At 49.9% G+C, this 20,932-nt stretch overlaps 1 protein-coding gene across 7 annotated transcripts in view; it reads left to right on the top strand.

Annotated features, from left to right (window-relative positions):
• Window positions 1-20,932, top strand: part of LOC139234174 (talin-2) — a 379,178-nt gene that overhangs the window by 135,360 nt on the left and 222,886 nt on the right. For all 7 annotated transcript variants that reach the window (XM_070865210.1, XM_070865207.1, XM_070865213.1 and 4 more), the window contains exons 3-4: window positions 11,241-11,412; window positions 12,980-13,077. In XM_070865210.1, the coding sequence (XP_070721311.1) occupies window positions 11,277-11,412; window positions 12,980-13,077 (234 nt within the window). In that variant the 5' untranslated portion in view covers window positions 11,241-11,276. The remainder of the gene's footprint in view (window positions 1-11,240; window positions 11,413-12,979; window positions 13,078-20,932) is intronic.

A 20,932-nucleotide genomic window follows, 5' to 3' on the forward strand; every position in this document is an offset into this window, starting at 1 on the left:
ACTTGGGCTTCCGCATGCTCCCGGCGCAGAGACCCGAGGTGCTCGCCGCCTTCTCGGATGCTTCTCCTTCACTTCGAGCAGTCTTGGGCCAGGGATTCCCAAGAGTTGATGGGGCTGTTAGATTTTTTCAAGGAGGCTTTGAGGGCGTCCTTGAAGCGTGTTCTCTGCCCACCTGGAGCTCACTTGCTGTGGCAGAGCTCGGAGTACAGCGCTTGTTTCGGGAGTCGAGTGTCGGGCATGCGGACAATGTGTACAGTTCTGATATTGAGTTCCCAGCCTTGGTCACCCTGGAGTCATGTCTCCGTGATGCCAATTACATCATACCCGTTAACTGCTGTCTGCGCAGTTAATTCGTCCATCTTATTCCGAATACTCCTCGCATTGAGGCACAGAGCCTTCAGGCTTGTCTTTTTAACACACTTTGCCCCTTTAGAATTTTGCTGTAATGTGGCCCTTTTTGTTTTTTGCCTTGGGTTTCTCTGACCTCCTCTTTTACTATTCTCCTTTCGATCTTTTGCTTCTGACTCCATTTTATTACCCTCTGTCTCCCTGCATAGGTTCCCATCCCCCTGCCAAGTTAGTTTAGCTCCTCCCCAACAGCACTAGCAAACACTCCCCCGAGGACATTGGTTCCGGTCCTGCCCAGGTGCAGACTGTCCGGTTTGTACTGGTCCCACCTCCCCCAGAACCGGTTCCAATGTCTCAGGAATTTGAATCCCTCCCTTCTGCACCACTCCTCAAGCCATGTATTCATCTGAGCTATCCTGCGATTCCTACTCTGACTAGCACGTGGCACTGTAGCAATCCTGAGATTATTACTTTTGAGGTTCTACTTTTTAATTTAACTCCTAGCTCCCTAAATTCATCTCATAGGATCTCATCCTGTTTTTTTACCTATATCATTGATACCTATATGCACCATGACAACTGGCTGTTCACCCTCCCTTTTCAGAATGTCCTGCACCCGCTCTGAGACATCCTTGACCCTTGCACCAGGAGGCAACATACCATCCTGGAGTCTCAGTTGCGGCCGCAGAAACGCCTATCTATTCCCCTTACCATTGAATCCCCTATCACTATTGCTCTCCCACTCTTTTCCCTGCCCTTCTGTGCAGCAGAGCCACCCACGGTGCCATGAACTTGGCTGCTGCTGCCCTCCCATGATGAGTCATCCCCCTCAACAATACCCAAGGCGGTGTATCTGTTTTGCAGGGGGATGACCGCAGGGGACCCCTGCACTACCTTCCTTGCACTGCTCTTCCTGTTGGTCTTCCATTCCCTATCTGGCTGTGTAACCTTTACCTGTGGTAAGACCAACTCGCTAAATGTGCTATTCACGTCATTCTCAGCATCGTGCATGCTGCAGAGTGAATCCACCGCAGCTCCAGGGCCGCAGTGTGGTCAGTCAGGAGCTGGAGGTGGATACACTTCCCGCACACGTAGTCGTCAGGGACACCGGAAGCGTCCCTGAGTTCCCACATGGTACAGGAGGAGCATAACACGTGTCCGAGCTCTCCTGCCATGACTTAACCCTTAGTTTGGTAACAACAATGCTAAAGATTACTTACTGATAAAGAAAAGAAAAAAGAAGAAAGATCGGATCAGCCATGATCGTATTAAATGGCGGAGCAGGCTCGAGTGGCCGTTTGGTCTACTCCTGCTCCTATTTCTTATGTTTTTATATAACTGCCCGCCCTCCAGGTTTCTGTCGGGCGATTAGGGTTAAACTCGGCCCCAATGTTTCAGTGATCGAGAGTTCAGTCTGCGGAGCAGGTGCCCTCGGGAGACGGTGGAAACAGGTGGTACTGATCCATTCAGATGCAAATTAGATTTCTTTCAAAAAAAAACATTTTGGGATTCAGTACGAGTAATGTGAGCCATGCCGTGTGGTGAGTCCAGCGAGCTCGGTGGGGGGGACAGGGGACTGTGGGCCTGTGGTTTCCAAAGCTCTCCCCCACTGGGGCTTTCCTCACCTCGTGTCTGGCTCTGTTGTAGACCCATTGATAGCGATCGATCGCTGTGATTGGTCAACAGCTCCATTATCGTTGCATCATGTGACTGCCAAGGTGGTAGAAGGAGAACGAGATGGACATTGGTCTTTTTTCATCTAGCAATTCCTATGAAATTATTCATAGTTCTTTACTAAGCTTTTTGAAGTTTGCTCTGAATTGCAGTAAGTTTTAAATCCAGTGTTGTATTTGCACGGATAACCTTGCAAAACAAAATTCAAATCCGCAAAAATGTTGAAGACCGGTAAGAAAGTTGAGTCAGTTATTGGGAATTGTGCAAATCATAAAATGAAAGCTCCTTGTGGAAGCAGGCTGTAGCTAGGTGTGTTTGAATGTGAGGTTGAGCACGTAATCATTTTATTCTATATTCCATGTCGGGATCATTCTCGCCAGAGAAAGCAACGGCTTGTCGGCTACCAGCCTGCCTGCCACGTTGCTCCCAGAATCTGATCTCTATCCCAATCTGGGTTTCACATTCCCCTTCAAACTGCCTTGTTGGTTCACCCCGGAACCGCTGGAATTATAGAATCATAGAATGGTTACAGCACAGAAGGAGGCCATTCGGCCCCTTGAGTCCGTGTCGGCTCTCTGCAAGAGCAGCTCAGCCAGTCCCACTCCCCCGCCCTAGAGCTGGAAAGTGGGATTCGGCTGGATAGCTCTTGGTCGGCCGGCGCGGACACGATGGGCTGAAATGGCCTCCTTTTATGCTGTAAATTTCCACGGTTCTTTGAACAATAGTTGAGATAATGGTCAGGGATCGGTTAGTACCATTGCTAGGCTGCAGGCACTGGGCCTGATTGTGGCCCGTGTCCTGGCTCGGGACCCACAGGCAATTGCATGGGCCGAAGAGCGGCTCTGGAGGGGTGCACCCATTGTGCAAATAAACCAGACAGATAGAGCGCAGGATTCGAAACTTACTGAGCTTTGTGACAAACCGCGAAACACCGACAGCCCGTGAATAATTTCAGAGGAATGGTGACCAGGTGGTGAAGGCAGGAATGGAAGGACAGACCGTATTTTCCGCCTGCTCCTCGGGAGAGGACGCTTTATTCGTCGAGTTTCCTGAACGACCACGTCAAAACCTTTCAGGGTGGCGCAATGTTTGGCAGGGAGCTCCATTTCTCCCGCAATGTCCTCCGTGCGGTTACCGAGCTGTGTCAGGTGGGACTTCCCTGCTCTAAATCCACGCTGGCTGTTCCTGGTTACGCTACTGTTGTGCAGGTTTTGCCAAGTCTATGCCTTAATATAGTTGACAGAATTTTTTGCCTGCTACTAATCTGGGCATTTCCCTATTAGCGTTGCCAGAATGAGAGTGGGACACTTGTAGTGAGTGGGGGCCCAGCTTGGGTTCAGGTTCTGGATGGGTGCCATCACTTGGCCGGCCATTGCAGCAGCCAAGTTGCAAAGTCAATAGTCATTCGGAATGCTGCACCCAAGGGGGTCCTGCTCGGTCCAAACCTCGACCTCGATCTTGGCCTCGTGCCTCTTGAATGCTTGCCGGCATTGGTCTCAAGGCAGACTGAAAGCTCGGTCCAATGGGCAAGCACCCAAGTCAGTCAGTGCCAGACAGAGCTTAAACCTCGCTGCTGAAGTTGCACCTACATAAAAAAAACATAAGAACATAAGAAATAGGAGCAGGAGTCGGCCATTCGGCCCCTCAAGCCTGCTGAGAGAAGTAAGATCGTGACTGATCTGATCATGGACTCAGCTCCACTTCCCTGCCCGCTCCCCATAACCCTTCACTCCCTTATCACTCAAAAATCTATTTCTGTCTTCAATATATTCAATGTCCCAGCCTCCACAGCTCTCTGAGGCAGTGAATTCCACAGATTTACAACCCTCTGGGAGAAGAAATTTCTCCTCATCTCAGTTTTAAATGGGCGATCCCTTATTCTGAGACGATGCCCCCTAGTTCTAGAATCCCCCACGAAGGGAAACATCCTCTCTGCATCTACCTTGTCGAGCCCCCTCAGTATCTTATATGTTTCAATAAGCTCACCTCTCATTCTTCTAAACTCCAATGAGTATATGCCCAACCTGCACAACCTATCTTCATAAGTCAACCCCCTCATCTCCGGAATCAACCTAGTGAACCTTCCCTGAACTGCCTCAATGCAGTATATCCTTCCTTAAATATAGAGACCAAAACTGTACGCAGTACTCTAGGTGTGGCCTCACCAATACCCTGTACAGTTGCAGCAGGACTTCTCTGCATTTATACTCTATCCCCCTTGCAATAAAGGCCAACATTCCATTTGCCTTCCTGATTACTTGCTGTACCCGTATACTAACTTTTTGTGTTTCATGCACAAGGACCTCCAGGCCCCTCTGTACCGCAGCATTTTGTAATCTCTCCCTATTTAAATTATAATTTAAAAAAAAATGTCCTGCCAAAGTGGATAACCTCACACTTTCCCACATTATATTCTATCTGCCACATTTTTGCCACTCACTTAGCCTGTCTATATCTCTGAAGATTTTTGTGTGTCCTCCTCACAATTTGCTTTCCCACCCATCTTTGTATCATCAGCAAACTTGGCTACATTACACTCGGTCCCTTCATCCAAGTCATTAATATAGATTGTAAATAGTTGAGGCCCCAGCACCGATCCCTGTGGCACCCCTCTCGTTACCGTTTACCAACCGGAAATTACCCATTTATCCCGACTCTCTGTTTTCTGTTAGTTAGCCAATCCTCTATCCATGCTAATATATTACCCTGTGAACTTTTATCTTGTGCAGTAACCTTTTATGTGGCACCTTATCGAATGCCTTCTTGAAACTCAAATACACCACATCCCCCTTATCCACCCTGCTTGTTACATCCTCAAAGAGCTCCAGTAAATTTGTCAAACATGATTTCCCTTCATAAAACCATGCTGACTCTGCTTGACTAAATTTATGCTTTTCCAAATATTCTGCTACTGCTTCTTTAATAATGGATTCCAGCATTTTCCCAACGACAGATGTTAAGCTAACTGGTCTATAGTTTCCTGATTTTTGTCTGCCTCCTTTTTTAAATAGAGACATTACATTTACGGTTTTCCAATCTGCTGGGACCTTTCCAGAATCCAGGGAATTTTGGTAGATTACAACCAATGGATCTACTATCTCTGCAGCCACTTTTAAGACCCTAGGATGCAAGCCATCGGGTCCAGGGGACTTGTCCACCTTTAGTCCCATTATTTTATCGAGTACTTTTTCTTTAGTGATAGTGATTGTTTTAAGTTCCTTGCTCCCTATAGCCCTTTGATTACCCACTATTGGGATATTTTTAGTGTCTTCTACTGTGAAGACCGATACAAAATATTTGTTCAAAGTCTCCGCCATTTCCGTTACCCATTATTAATTCCCCAGTCTCATCCTCTGACCAACGTTTACTTTAGCTACTCTCTTCCTTTTTATATACCTGTAGAAGCTTTTGCTATCTATTTTTATATTTTGTGCTAGTTTACTCTCATAATTTATCTTCCCTCTCTTTATTTTTTTTTAGTCGTCCTTTGCTGGCTTTTAAAAGTTTCCCAATCCTCTGGCCTCCCACTAATCTTGGCCACATTGTATGCCCTTGTTTTCAATTTGATACCATCCTTTACGTCCTTAGTTAGCCACGAATGGTTCTCCCTTCTATTTTTTTCTTCTCACTGGAATATATTTTTATTGCGAGTTATGAAATAGCTCCTTAAATGTCTGCCACTGCTCATCAACTGTCCCACACTTTAATCTATTTTCCCAGTCCACTTTAGCCAACTCTGCCTTCATACCTTTGTAATCTCCTTTATTTAAGCTTAAGACACAGGTTTGAGACCCAACTTTCTCACCCTCCAACTGAATTTGAAATTCAACCATGCTACGATCACTCTTTCCTAGAGGATCCTTTATTATGAGATCATTTATTAATCCTGTCTTATTATACAGTACCAGATCCAGGATAGCCTGCTCCCAGGTTGGTTTCACAACGTACTGTTCAAGGAAACTATCCTGGATACACTCTGTGAACTCTTCCTCAAGGCTACCTTGGCCAATTTGATTTGTCCAGTCTAAATGAAGATTAAAATTGGCCATGATTATTGCCATTCCTTTTTTACAAGTCTCCATTATTTCTTGATTTACACTCTGTCCAACAGTGTGGCTACTGTCAGGGGGCCGATAGACTACAACCACCAGTGGCTTCTTCTCCTTTATTATTCCTTATCTCCACCCAAACTGATTCAACATCTTGATCCTCTGAACCAGTATCATTTTTCATCATAGAATCACACAGCACAGAAGGTGCCTGTGCCAGCTCTGTGAAAGAGCGATCTAATTAGTCCCACTCCCTGCCAAAGCCCGGCAAATGTTTCCCCTTCAAGTATTCATCAAATTCCCTTTTAAAAGTTACAATTGAATCTGCTCCCACCGCCCTTTCAGGCAACGTGTTCCCGATCGTAACAACCTGCTGCGTAAAAATAATTCTCCTCATATTCCCCCCTGGTTCTTTTGCCAATTATCTTTAAATCTGTGTCCCCCACCCTCCCGCCAGTGGGACCAGTTTCTCCCGATCTACTCGACCAAAACCCCTCATGATTTTGAACACCTCGATCAAATCTCCTCTTAATTTTCTCTGCTCGAAGGAGAACAACCCCAGCTTCTCCGGTCTATCCATGTAACTGAAGTCCCTCATCCCTGGAACCATTCTGGTCAATCTCCTCCGCGCCCTCCCTCAGGCCTTGACATCCTTCCTATAGTGTGGTGCCCAGAGTTCGACACAGTACTGCAGCTGGGGCCTACCCAGTGATTTATAAAGGTCTACATTAACTTCCTTGCTTTGGTATTCGATCCTCTATTAATAACGCCAAGGAATACGTCTGCTTTTTTAACGGCTTTATCAACTTGCCCTGCCACCTTCAAAGGTTTGTGTACGTACCCCCCCCCCCCCATGGAACATTTACCATTGAGTTTATGTTGCTCTCCTCATTCTTCCCTCCATACTACCAGTCCGAGGGTCACTGGGGCGATGTGCAGCGTCCCTCTGGAAGCTCTATCCGTAAGGCAGCTGCCTGGAACAAGTTTCAAGCTTTCCCCGAGCATTACCTTTCTGAGGCACAGTGCTCCTGGCCTGAGGCTGAGGCCCCCGGGAGACCTTGCTCTCTCTCAGGTCGAGATGTACCTTAACTCCAGAGGGGATGTGCATCTTGTGGAAGAATGGGGAAACCTTCGCCATTCTTCAATAGAAGTTCCAGCCCTGCACACCAAGCTCCTCCTGGCACCATGGCTCATTGTTTAAGCAAGAGTTTTACAGTTACACGCTGATCTTTTGTCTTGTGATTGCTGTAGTTTTGATGGCAATTTGATCTGTCCATACACGGCCGTCTGTTGGCAAATGCAACACCAGCTCAGTGCCCCCAGTCCCCCTGTGTCCTGTGAACCCCACACTGCCTGGGTTATCCAGCCCCGCCCCACCCCCCCAGTCTCTCCCTCTGTGGACCCCAGACTGCCCGGGCTATCAGCCCCCCGTGGACCCCACACTGCCCGGGTTATCCAGCACCCCCCCCCGTGCCCCATGGACCCCAGACTGCCCGGGTTATCAGTCCCCCAGTGCACTCCAAGTGTCAGTAGCCAGGGACGTGTTGCTATGTGCGTTGGCGGCACTCCAGCGAGAACGATATCAATCACTGGGCATTCTTCTGAATCGCAGCATGAGCGGTGGCGATGCTCTCCGCCTCAGAGACGCAATCACCGCTATCTCGATGTGTACTGAAAATATGAATGTCTGTTTCTGCTTCAGTCTGGACATAGCTGAGCTATTTAATAAGTTCATAGAATATCGAGGAGGTTTTGGTGAGCCGGTAAAGATAGACTTGCATTTCTATAGCGCCTTTCACAACCTCAGGATGTCCCAAAGTGCTTCACAGCCAATGCCGTACTGCTGGAGTGTAGTCACTGTTGTAATGTAGGAAACACGGCAGCCAATTTGTGCACAGCAAGCTCCTACAAGCATTGTTAATCTGTTTTAGTGATGTTGAGGGATAAATATTGGCCAGGATACCGGGGATAACTCGCCTGCTCTTCGAAATAGTGCCATGGGATCTTTTACATCCACCTGAGAGAGCAGACAGGGCCTCGGTTTAACGTCTCAGCTGAAAGACGGCATTGCAGCATTGAGAGTGTCCACCCAGATAATGTGCTCAAGTCTTGGAGTGGGATTTGAACTCTCGACCTTCTGACTTGGTTTTGAGAGTGCTGCCCACTGAGCCAGGTCGATGTGCATTGATTTGAAATTGGTCCTGGAAGACTTTGTGTACAATGAATCCAATTCCAGTTATATAGGACACCGGGGATAACTCCCCTGCTCTTCTTCGAAATAGTGCCATGGGATCTTTTACATCCACCTGAGAGAGCAGACGGGGCCTCGGTTTAACATCTCATGGAAAAGACGGCACCTCCGACAGTGCAGCACTCCCTCAGCACTGCACTGGGAGTGTCAGCCTAGATTTATGTGCTCAAGTTCCTGGAGTGGGACTTGAACCCACAAACTTCTGACTCAAAGATGCGGGGAGGATGTTTCCCCCGGGCTGGGAGGTCTAGAACAAGGGGTCACAGTCTCAGGATACGGGGTAGGAAATTTAGGACCGAGATGAGGAGAAATGTTTTCACTCAGAGGGTGAACCTGTGGAATTCTCGACCACAGAAGGCTGTGGAGGCCAAGTCACTGAATATATTTAAGAGGGAGATAGATAGATTTCGCGACACAAAAGGCATCAAGGGGTATGGGGGAAAAGCGGGAATATGGTGTTGAGATAGAGGATCAGCCATGATCATATTGAATGGCGGTGCAGGCTCGAAGGGCCGAATGGCCTACTGCTCCTATTGTCTATGTTTCTATGTATGATCACTCTGTTTCACTGCCCGAGGATGAGAATCGTTTGCGACCCTGGTTTTGAGCTTCAACGGCCCCCTCCCCCACACACACACTCAATCCAACCAATGATGAAGCGGGCCTGGCTTTACACAGCTGATGGAAGGAGTCAGTCGGTGAATGAGTGCGATGTTAGTGTTTATACCGGCTCTGGGTTTATAAGCTCCCGTCTGTAAGTGAGCTGTAGCCACACAGACTGCGGAGTCAGCGTCCGTCACTGCTCCCGGCAGTGGCTGCACGCTTGCATTGTGTTTCCTGACCCACTCTAATCCAGCATTCTGTTTTAATGCTTGCTATATTGTGCTTTGATTGTGATGAATGCAGACAATGGATTGCTGCCATTTGCAGCCGTGCGGAGCAGCGATAATCCTGACTGTGCAGCAAGTCTGATTCTCCGTTTCCCAAGTGCCGGCAGCGATATTTTTCATTCCCACTGCCGGTTTCTGTTTTTACGGGCGTTGTGTCACGCATTGACCAGTCTGATGAGTTTTGTGACAAAACGCCAGTGTCCCGTCCCACAGAGAGTCGCTTCTCCATCGGCCCAGTTCCTGTGGCCCCCACAGCGTGGAGTCCTGACGGGTCCCTCCGTGGCCTGGCTCCGCTCTACCTCCTGAGGGCCCACTCGCCCTCGGGGCCCTCCCCAACACCAAGCGGCAAATTCAAGTCCCTTGTTTAGAAAGTCCCTCTGCGCCCCCCTCCCACCAACCTCGGGCACACAAACCGGCCTGATGTGTCACCGGGATTATGGTGCGGAAACCACGGACGTGAACCTCAAGGTGCTTCAAATCTACCGCTTGGTGTTGCAGGGGTTGGGGGCTGTTCAGGGTGAGTGGGGTGATAGAAGGACGGGAGCACCATCCTGACTGGGACATAAATTGGCCGTTCATTCATCGTTGCTGGGTCAAAATCCTGGAGCTCACTCCCTAACAGCACTGTGGGAGAAGGAGCGGCGAGAGACTGTCGAGGGACGTGATCGGGGCCCAGGAGAGGTGAGGGCCCAGGGGCAGCACGGGCCCAGCCCACACTGCGATATGTGTGCACACTAGGTCCGTGCAGCAGAGCAGGTCTCCAGTCGTCCTGGTTAACCCTTACCACTGGACCAAGACCTAGCTCTGTCAAACCCGTGTGGTGGCTGGTGTGCAACGGTCACCCCACGTTAAAAAAAATCCACGCACAGACATCTTCCATCCTTCAGGATGTAGTATAGGATCTGGAATATAGGTCCTTCAGTGAAACAACTGTGAACTCATCCCTTTTTGACGTGGAAGCAAGGAGCCGCCAATGATGATGATGGGAGTACCTTTGCCACACGGACTGCAGCGGTTCAAGAAGGCAGCTCACCACCACCTTCTCAAGGGGTGATTAGGGATGGGCAATAAATGCCGGCCTTGCCAGCGACGCCCACATCCCAGGAACGAATAAATAAAAAAGAACAAATACAAAAGGAAAATACTGCGGATGCTGGAATCAGAAATAAAACCAGAAAACGCTGGAGATACTCAGCGGGTCGGGCAGCGACTGTGGAGAGAGAAACCGAGTTAACGTTTCGGGTCTACGACCCTTCGTCAGAACTGGGAAAAGTTAGAGATGTAACAGGTTTTTAAGCAAGTGCAGGGGCAGGGAAAGGGGGGAGGGGGAGGAAAGAACAAAAGGGAAGGTCTGTGATTGGGTGGGAGGCAGGAGAGATTCAATGACGCCACGGTCTGATTGTACAAAGCAAAAGGAGATGGTAATGGGACAAGTAAAGAAACAGAAGATGAGTCTAGAGAGGGTGTAAATGGGAATGGCAGAATCAACAGCTGGCGTAGGAAAAAACAGGAAAAAAATGTGGGCAGAGGTTCTGGTGTGAAATTGTTGAACTCGATGTTGAGTTCAGACGGCTGTAAAGTGTCTAAACGAAAGATGAGGTGCTGCTCCTCGAGCGTGCGTTGAGCTTCATTGGAACAGTGCAGGAGGCCGAGGACGGAGAGGTCAGAGTGCGAGTGGAGCGGGGAATTAAAGTGACAGGCAACCGGAAGCTCAGGGTCACACTTACGGACTGAACGCAGGTGTTCAGCAAAGTGGTCACCCAATCTCTGCTTGGTCTCCCCAATGTAGAGGAGACCACATCGTGAGCAGCGAATACAGTATACTGAATTGCAAGTACAAGTAAATCACTGTTTCACCTGGAAGGAGTATTTGGGGTCCTGGACAGTGGGAAGTGAGGGGGTAAAAGGGCAGGTGTTGTATCTCCTGCGTTTGCATGGGAAAGTGCCCTGGGAAGGGGAGGGGATGTGGAAAGACCGAAAGAACTTGCGTGTGTACAGTGAAGAATGTCTGCTTGTTTTCCTACCCAGGTGCGGTGAGGGGCCGGTTGACAATTGCGTGTCACGATGGTGGCTCTGTCGCTGAAGATCTGTGTCCGCCAGTGCAATGTCGTCAAGACCATGCAGTTCGAGCCGTCCACGGTGGTTTACGATGCGTGTCGCATAATCCGAGAACGTGTGCCAGAGGCCCAGATCGGGCAAGGTGAGGCCGTGGGTCCTGGACCTATATTTCTCTCTCCCCACGGCACAGGGGTTGCTGCCCCCAATTCTTGCTCAATCTTAATGTTTGCCGAAGGAACTCCCGGGCTGGATTTTTCAGCTTGGGAGCACGCCATCGTGCAAGTGGGAGTGTTTACCTCGTCAATGCCACCGCAACAACTTTATAGCACCTTTTAACGTTGTAAACGCCTTCCACAGGCGCGCACCTGGTCATCAAACGAAATTTGACATCGAGCCTCATAAGGAGATATTGGGACAGGATAGAGGTGGGTTTTAAGGAGCGTCTTGAAGGAGGAGAGAGAGGCGGAGAGGTTTAGGGAGGGAGTTCCAGAGCTTGGGGCCCAGGCAACAGAAGGCACGGCCACCAATGGTGGAGCGATTATAATCCGGGATGCTCAGGAGAGCAGAATTAGAGGAGCGCAGACATCTCGGGGGGGTGGGGGGGGGGGGGGCTGGAGGAGATTACAGAGATAGGGAGGGGTGAGGCCATGGAGGGATTTGTAAACAAGGATGAGAATTTTAAAATCGAGGCGTTGCTTAACCGGGAGCCAATGTGGGTCAGTGAGCACTGGGGGCAGCAAACTGAGATGTTGGCTTTACAAAAGAACATAAGAAATAAACTTTGAGTGAATCAGCTCCTGATGGCTGGAACTAATGATTGGCGCGGCCCACGGTCCGAGCCCATGTTTTGCTCGGGGGCAGGTCTGAGGAGTGCTGCCCAGAGAAGGCCACGCAGTTGCCCAAGGGAGGAAGTGAATTCTAGGGCCAAACGTTCTGTGCAGTCTTAATAAAGGCCCTTCCACTTCCACTCAGTGTGGGTGAGCTGGGCTACTCTGACCATCCAATAGCTTCTCTGACTGAAGAGCCAGAACTGGAGAGACGGGCATCACTGAATCTCCACCTCGGTCAACACTCCAGTGCCAGTCAGGCCCAGAGACACAGGGCACGAAGCCAGTGAGAGGGCAGGGCAGGGGAGAAGAGAAGAGGGATGGGGGGTGGTTAGCCAAGGGAGGGTGGGGGAGAGGAGGAGAGGGTGGAGAGGGGAGAGAAGAAGGGAGGGGATGAGAGGAGACAGGAGGGCAGGGCGGGTGAGGGGAGGGAGGGGAAGGGTGGGGGGGAGGGGTGAGTGGTGGAGAGGAGGGGGAGGAGTGGGCGGGGGGGGAGAGGGGTGAGCGGGGGAGGAGAGGGGGGAGGGGAGGGGAGAGGTGTGGGCTGGGGAGAGGAGGGGGGAGGTGTGGGCTGGGGAGGAGAACAGAGAGGGGAGAGGGGTGGGTGGGGCAGAAGAGGGGAAGGGGTGGGCGGGGGAGGAGAGGGGAAGGGGTGGGCGGGGGAGGAGAGATGGGGGAGTGGAGAGGAATGCAGAGGAAACTCTGAACTATTATGTTGAAATGCACTTTGGGCTGCGATTGATGCTGCTGAGTAATGTCCAAGTTCAACAGTGTTTTTCATTTCACATTTTTTCTGGGTGAACTGCCACTGATTTCTGGATACCAGTGAATGCTGATTGATCACAGAGCAAGTTGTGTGTGTTGTGAATTCCTGTTTTTCAGCCTCTGATTACGGTTTGTTCCTGTCGGACGATGATCCAAGGAAAGGGATCTGGCTGGAATCGGGCCGTACTTTGGATTATTACATGCTTCGCAATGGGGTACGTCCAGCTCTGTGCCCGACATCGAGAACCGGCTTTTGATAATTGAGGCCTGACCCACCATATACAGTACTTTGCTTTTTGAGCCTTTGATATCATTTTTATAAGACACAAACATGTTTGGGAAAGTTGGGTAGAAATGGGAACACTTCATGTATGTAACAGGATCGAAGGTTAGCTTTATGGAAAGCTCCTTCAGCAGCTGATCTCGGCGATGGTGATGGGGAACAAGCCCGGAATCCAATAGTTCTCCTGTATTGTTTATCTTCAGCTCATTTTATTAACATTTGCTGTTTTGCTCTTGGTCTCCCTTAGGTAGAATCTTACAGCACAGGAGGAGGTCATTCAGCCCATCGTGTCCGTGCCGGCTCTGTGAGTCCCACTCCCCCGCTCTTTCCCCACAGCCCTGCAAATCTTTCTGAAGTATTTATCCAATTCTCTTTTGAAAGTTGCTGTTCAATCTGCTCCCACCGCCCTCTCAAGCAGCGCGTTCCACATCACAACAACTCAGTACCGATGTTGGGCAGGTCCAGAACCAGGGGTCACAGTCTTAGGATAAGGGGTAGGCCATTTAGGACCAAGATGAGGAGAAACTTCTTCACTGAGAGTTGTCAACCTGTGGAATTCCCTGCTGCAGAGAGTTGTTGATGCCAGTTCATTGGATATATTCAAGAGGAAGTTAGATATGGCCCTGATGGCTAAAGGGATCAAGGGGTATGGAGAGAAAGCAGGAAAGGGGTACTGAGGTGAATGATCAGCCATGATCTTATTGAATGGTGGTGCAGGCTCGAAGGGCCGAATGGCCTACTCCTGCACCTATTTTCTATGTTTCTCCTTATGACCCCTCTGGTTCTTTTCACATCTGAGTGAACACAAAAATACCAAGGTCCGTCTAGTTCACCTTCGTGATACAACGATGATAGGAGCTGTTGGCTAATCACAGCAATCAATCTCTCTCTCTAGATTTACGAGAATGGTTCCAGGGACGAGGGACTTCAGTTCCGTGGATAGACTGGAGAAGCTGGGGTTGTTCTCCTGAGAGCAGAGAAGATTGAGAGCAGATTTGATCGAGGTGTTCAAAATCACGAGGGATCTAGACAGAGTAGATCGAGAGAAACTGTTCCCATTGGTGGAAGGGTCGAGGACCAGAGGACACAGATTTAAGGTGATTGGCAGAAGAACCAAAGGCGATATTGAGGAAAAACTTCTTTATGCAGCGAGTGGTTAGGATCTGGAATACGCTGCCTGAGAGCGTGGTGGAGGGAGACTCAATCGTGGCTTTCAAAAGGGAGTTTGGTGAGTATATGATGGAAATTTGTTTACAGGGCTACGGAGGAAGGGAGGCTGAGGTGCTCTTGCAGAGAGCCGGCACGGGCTCGACGGGCCGAATGGCCTTGTTCCATGCTGTAACCGTTCTGTGGTGCTATCAATGAGTCTACCACAGGCCCAGACAGGAAGTGAGGAAACTCCCAGTGATAGAGAGCTTTGGGAACCACAGGCCCAATGTCCCCAATTGCCCCTGAGCTCGCTGCACTCGCCACACGTCATATCTCCAATTCCTGTGATGTTTAACGCGGTCCGTGAGACTCCCCGCGACTTGGCCAACTAGCTCCCCACTCTGCTGAGCGAGAGCTTTGGGCGGGATTTTCGGCTTTGGTCATCGGGGCGGTAATGGCGGTGGGGCGGTAAAGTTTGCGCCCGGGAACAGTTTGCGCCTCAGTCAGCAAAATTGGGCAGTTGGGCCCTGAGTGTGGGGCAGGGCGCTAAGGGAGGCATTACGCACCTCTCTCAGGGCGTAAGGCCGGCTTAGCATGGGAAAATCCCGAGCTAAACAGTTGGCCTCGGAGCGCTCCGAGAGAGGCTTCGGGGAGAAAACAAACCTGAAAAACCCCCACCAAAAACATTCTCGAAACACAGCTCACGCTACCACAACATAAATCGCAAAGAAAAACCAATCCTACTTACCTGAGGTGGACATTCCTTCCCTCACTGCAGCCGCTACAGCTCGGACCGCCCGCTATCACAGGCGGTCCCACCAGGGGGCGATACAGGTCGGGCGGGAGCCAAAAATCGAGCCGCTGTCGCAGCCAGAGGCGTTGCACACGGGCTCGCCTCTTCGGGCGGTAATGCTCCCCGCCCTGCCGACACCAGCCCCGAAAACCCCAGCGGGGTGCGCTGGACGCTGGCCACTCGCCCGGGAGAGAACAGAGGCGGACAACAGCGGGAAATCCAGCCCAGTGTGGTCTCACCGTATTTGTCGGGTGGACTCGAGCTTTGGGCAGAGCCCGTCCCAGCTGAGGGAGGCGAACGTTAGGGTTAGGGAGCTGCCAGGATGATGTTGTGAGTCACCCTGTGGACCCCTGCCCAGTCCGTTTACAAACTTTCCACAAGGCTCTCTTTGTAGTTCCATGCCCAGTGCAGTTTAATGAAATGCAATTCTGTGCTGCCACTATCATGAACATGTGGAAGGAAATATGAGTTGTAAGTGAAGGATGCTGAAGATGAAAGAGAGCGTGGGCTGATGGGAGTGAGCTTCTCCGAGCCAGCTGGAGCAGGTCGGCTGTTTGGCTAAAGGCATAAAAGCAACAGGTGTTGGATTTGGAGGCGAGGAGAGGGGATTGATAGTTTGGAGAAATCCCAGTGACAAGGTTCAAAAAGAAATACTTGCATTTATATAGCGCCTTTCACAACCACCGGACGTCTCAAAGCGCTTTACAGCCAATGAAGTATTTTTTGAAGTGTAGTCACTGTTGTCATGTGGGAAACGCAGCAGCCAATTTGCGCACAGCAAGCTCCCACAAACAGAAATGTGATAATGACCCAGATAATCTGTTTTTGTTATGTTGATTGAGGGATAAATATTGGCCCCAGGACACCAGGGGATAACTCCCCTGCTCTTCTTCGAAATAGTGCCATGGGATCTTTTACATCCACCTGAGAGAGCAGACGGGGCCTCGGTTTAATATCTCATCGGAAAGACAGCACCTCCGACAGTGCAGCACTCCCTCAGCACTGCACTGGGAGTGTCAGCATGGATTTTTGTCAGCCTAGATCTTGAACCCACAATCTTCTGACTCAGAGGCGAGGGTGCTGCCCACTGAGCCACGGCTGGGAGTTATAAAAAGGGAGGAGAATGTGTCGAGGAATCAATTCCAATGTGATTCTATGAATGCAAGGAGCCTTTGCAAGAAAGGTTGGTGTAGCTCACTAAATGGTCACACTGTTGGTACAGGAATACGGTGACGCTGGCAGGAATGGACAGTGCTAAGAGTGTTAGGCTGGAGACTATTGGCAAGGGAGGTTGTGACCTCTAATTGACTGTAGCTGTGAAAGAGAGAGCAGTGCAGGGTAGAAGTTAGTCGCAGTAATGCAGCCAACACCAGCTCCGAGTGAGCAAGGAACCAACAATCAGCCAGTGAGGTTTGTGGGGGTAATCGCGTGTTGACCCAGAGGCCTTGAGTCACCTTTGACCTGGAGCAATTGGAAGGGAAGGATCAGAAGACCTGTAGTTCCCCATAATGCACTGCTGGACACGGCCAATGAAGTGGGAGTTCAGGGCTGATGTGAAATGGGGATTTTGTACTTAGTGGGACTCAGAAATTATTGGTCACTTGGGTCATAGAACCATAGAAATTTACAGCACGGAAGGAGGCCATTCGGCCCATCGTGTCCGCGCTGGCCGACCAAGAGCTATCCAGCCTAATCCCACTTTCCAGCTCTCGGTCCATAGCACTTCAGGTGCACATCCAAGTATCTTTTAAATGTGGTGAGGGTTTCTGCCTCTACCACTCTTTCAGGCAGTGAGTTCCAGACCCCCACCACTCTCTGGGTGAAGAGATTTCCCCTTAAATCTTCTCTAAACCTTCCCCCAATTACTTTAAATCTCTGCCCCCTGGTTGTCTTCCCCTCTGCCAAGGGAAACAGGTCCTTCTTATCCACTCTATCCAGGCCCCTCATAATTTTACACACCTCAATCAGGTCTCCCCTCAGCCGCCAAAGAAAACAGACCCAGCATCTCCAATCTTTCCTCATAGCCAACATTCTCCAGTCCAGGCAACGTTCTTGTAAATCCCCTCTGCACCCTTTCCAGTGCAATCACATCTTTCCTGTAATGTGGTGACTGTGTACTGTGCACGCAGTACTCCAGCTGTGGCCTAACCAGTGTTTTATACAGTTCAAGCATAACCTCCCTGCTCTTGTACTTCATGCTTCGACTAATAAAGGCAAGTGTCCCATATGCCTTCTTAACCACCTGATGTACCGGGCCTGCTACCTTCATGGATCTATGGACCTGCACTCCAAGGTCCCTTTGTTCCTCTACACTTTTCAGTGTGGTACCATTTAATGTGTATTCCCTTGCCTTGTTAGACCTCCCCAGATGCATTACCTCACACTTATCCGGATTGAATTCCATTTGCCACTGTTCTGCTCACCTGACCAGTTGATTGATATCTTCCTGCAGTCTGCAGCTTTCTTCTTCATTAACAACCACACAGCCGATTTTAGTGTCATCTGCAAACTTCTTAATCATACCCCCAACATTCAAGTCCAAGTCATTGATATATTCTACAAAAAGCAAGGGACTCAGTACCGAGCCCTGCGGAACCCCACTGGAAACATCCTTCCAGTCACAAAAACACCCATCAACCATTACCCTCTGCTTCCTGTCTCTGAGCCAATTTTGGATCCAACTTGCCACTTTGCCCTGGATCCCATGGGCTTTTACTTTTGTGACCAGACTGCCACGTGGGACCTTATCAAAAGCTTTGCTCAAGTCCATATACACTACATCATACACATTACCCTCATCGACCCTCCTGGTTACCTCCTCTAAAATTCAATCAAGTTAGTCAGTCACGACCTTCACTTAACAAATCCATGCTGACTGTCCTTGATTAATCCATGTCTTTCCAAATGAAGATTTATCCTATCCCTCAGGATTTTTTCCAATAATTTTCCCACCACCGAGGTTAGGCTGACTGGCCTGTAATTACTCTGTCTATCCCTTTCTCCTTTTTTAAACAAAGGTACAATGTTAGCAGTCCTCCCGTCCTCCGGCACCACACCTGTAGCCAGAGAGGACTGGAAAATGATGGTCAGAGCCTCTGCTATTTCCTCTTTTGCTTCTCTTAACAGCTTGGGATACATTTCATCCGGGCCTGGGGATTTATCTACTTTCAAAGCTGCTAAGCCCCTTAATAATACTTCTCTCACTATGTTTATCTCGTCTAATATTTCACACTCCTCCTCCCTCATTGCAAAGTCTGCATCGCCCCTCTCTTTTGTGAAAACAGATGCAAAGTATTCATTAAGAATCCTATCCACGTCTTCTGCCTCCACACACAGATTTTCTTTATGGTCTCTATTAGGCCCCACTCTTTCTCTAGTTATCCTTTTGCTCTTAATGTATTTATAAAACATCTTTGGGTTTTCCCTGATTTTACATGCCAACATCCTTTCATTCTCGCTCTTTGCTTTCCTGATATCTTTTTTAACTGCACCCCTGCACATTATATTCCACTAGAGTTTCTCTAGAGGTGAAGGGTTAAGAGCCTGAATTTGATCTCCAACTGAAGAATACTTATTCCAAAAAATCCACCTGTCAAAACAGCTTGCCGGCTGGTGGCCAATCACAAATGATCAGTTAGTGAGCAATGCCAGCCTCCTCGGTCTGCACCGCCAACCAGTCGGAGCGTAGCTCACCCCGCCCCCGCTCACCCAGCCCCTCCCCCCACTCTTGCTGGCTCTGTGAAGGCTTGGCCAGTCTACCCCGGGGCAACTTCAAACAGTTCTTAAAAACGTTCGACCCGCTCCGCTGAGGGCGATGATTCCTTGAGTTTTTAATCAGGAGAGGTTTTGACATCAGTCTGTCGGGCACAACCAAATCTAACACTTAGAAATGCAAGACTTGAGACTAATCAACTTTGTTAAAGAAAAATTAAACTGGAGGAAGTTGGAGAATAGACAGAGGCCCTTCAGCCCCGATTGTGTCTGTGTGTGGGCTCTTTGCAATACAAACCCAACCCCACTGCCCTGCCCCCTCTCCAAAGCTCTGTGTCTAGTTTTCCCTTAAAAGACATAGTGGCCTCCCTCTCAACCGGTCCCCGCAGCAAAGCATTCCTTGCTTCAGCAACTCTCCACGCCAAGAAACGTCTCCTAGCCTCTCTCCCCGCTCTTTTAGTGCATTTATTTTCATTGGTGGGCCATTGTTTCTGATTTCCCCAGTTGGAGTTGCAGGAAGTAGACTGAGAAAGAAAAATAGAGATTTTAGCGAAGGATATGGGAAGGGAGTATTTCACTGAGCCAGATTGCATAGTCCAGGTCTCGGTGGGTTTACGAGGAGGAGTCGGGTAAATTAAAGGCCAAGAGAAGTTGTCCAGAAGAGACGAGAGAAGCTGGGATTGTCTCCTTGGAACAGAGAAGGTTAAGGGGAGATTTAATAGAGGCCTATGAAACGTTTTAATCCCAGAGTAGATCGGGAGAAGCTGGAGAAGGGCGGTGGGAGCAGATTCGATCGTAATTTCAAAATGGAATTGGATAAATTCTTGAAAAGGAAGATATCGTGTAGGGCTATGGGGAAAGAGCGGGGAGAGTGGGACTAACTGAACAGCTCCTTCGTAGAGCCGGCACAGGCATGATGGGCCAAACGGCCTCCTGTGCGGCATCATTTCACGGCAAATGCAAGAGAGGAAAAGAATGAAGATTTAAGAGCCAGTCGGGAAGAATTTATGGAGCTGAGAGTAATATAAAGATAGATCAGTCCAAACAAGCATTGTTGTGTTTAATTAGAGTGGATGGGGAATGGAACTTGGGAGAATGTCTGTATGTCCCGGTAATTACCGAACTGTCCGATGTCCCGTGTACATCTTTAACAGTTGCCATGTGCCTAAAGCTAGATCTCCCACATGCTTGTTTTCACAGCTGCGTGCTATTCTCCTGGTGTCTGGACCAGCATTAAACCTGTGCTGAAATTCTCAAACTGCTGTTAACACTACCCAAATACGACCTAATGATTTGACTGGCATTTTCCACACCATTAGTGAATTGGTGTTAAAATTACTGCTGGGCGGAAAATCACCTCCTGGTGACTGGAGACCACATGGCGCAGTCCAGTGTCCTCCTGTTCGGGCCATGGTACAGTCCAGCCTCCCAGGAGGGGGAGCAGGAGGAGGGATGAGGGAGTGTAGGGGGGTGCCTTCATTGTGTGCTGGCTCAGGCTGGTGCATGGTGTCTGTGGCAGGTGAAGGCTTGGTTCAGGAGCGATGAATTCAGTCACTGGTCAGCCTCGGGTTTTGGTTGGCCGTGGAGTTTTGGGGTGAAGGGTGGGCTGCCCATGATGGGGACCTGTGCCACTTCTGTGCCCAGCCCCCTCCCCCCTCCCTCAGCTCACCCAGTGCTCCCACCCTTTGCTCTTTCCTCCCCCGTCCGATCACCCAGCCCTCCCTCCCCCCCTGCTCACCCAGCCCCCCCCATTCACCCAGCGCGCCCCCCCTCGCCCCCACTCACCCAGCCCCCTCATTCACCCAGCCCACTCCCCCCACTGTTCACCCAGCCCCCCCCACACTCACCCAGTGCAGCCCGCCCCCCCCCTCGTTCATCCCGCCCCGCCCCTTGCTCCCCCCCCCCTCCCCCCCCAGGCCAGGTACACCATTCCCTGACTCGCTGCGATCTGCAGGTGTGCCCCATGTCCGTTGCCCCCCTGTGCTGCGAGGGTTGTGGTGTCACCGTGCTGAGCATTGCTCTGCTGTCTCCATGACAGCAGTGTGCCAAGTAGATATGGGATGGATTCCGTGGCCAATGGTGGCTCAGGGGCTACTTTAAATAGCTACGTTAAGAAAAAAAGTTGATAAATATC

Source organism: Pristiophorus japonicus, chromosome 21 (assembly GCF_044704955.1).
Source record: "Pristiophorus japonicus isolate sPriJap1 chromosome 21, sPriJap1.hap1, whole genome shotgun sequence".
Taxonomy (NCBI): Eukaryota; Metazoa; Chordata; class Chondrichthyes; family Pristiophoridae; genus Pristiophorus; species Pristiophorus japonicus.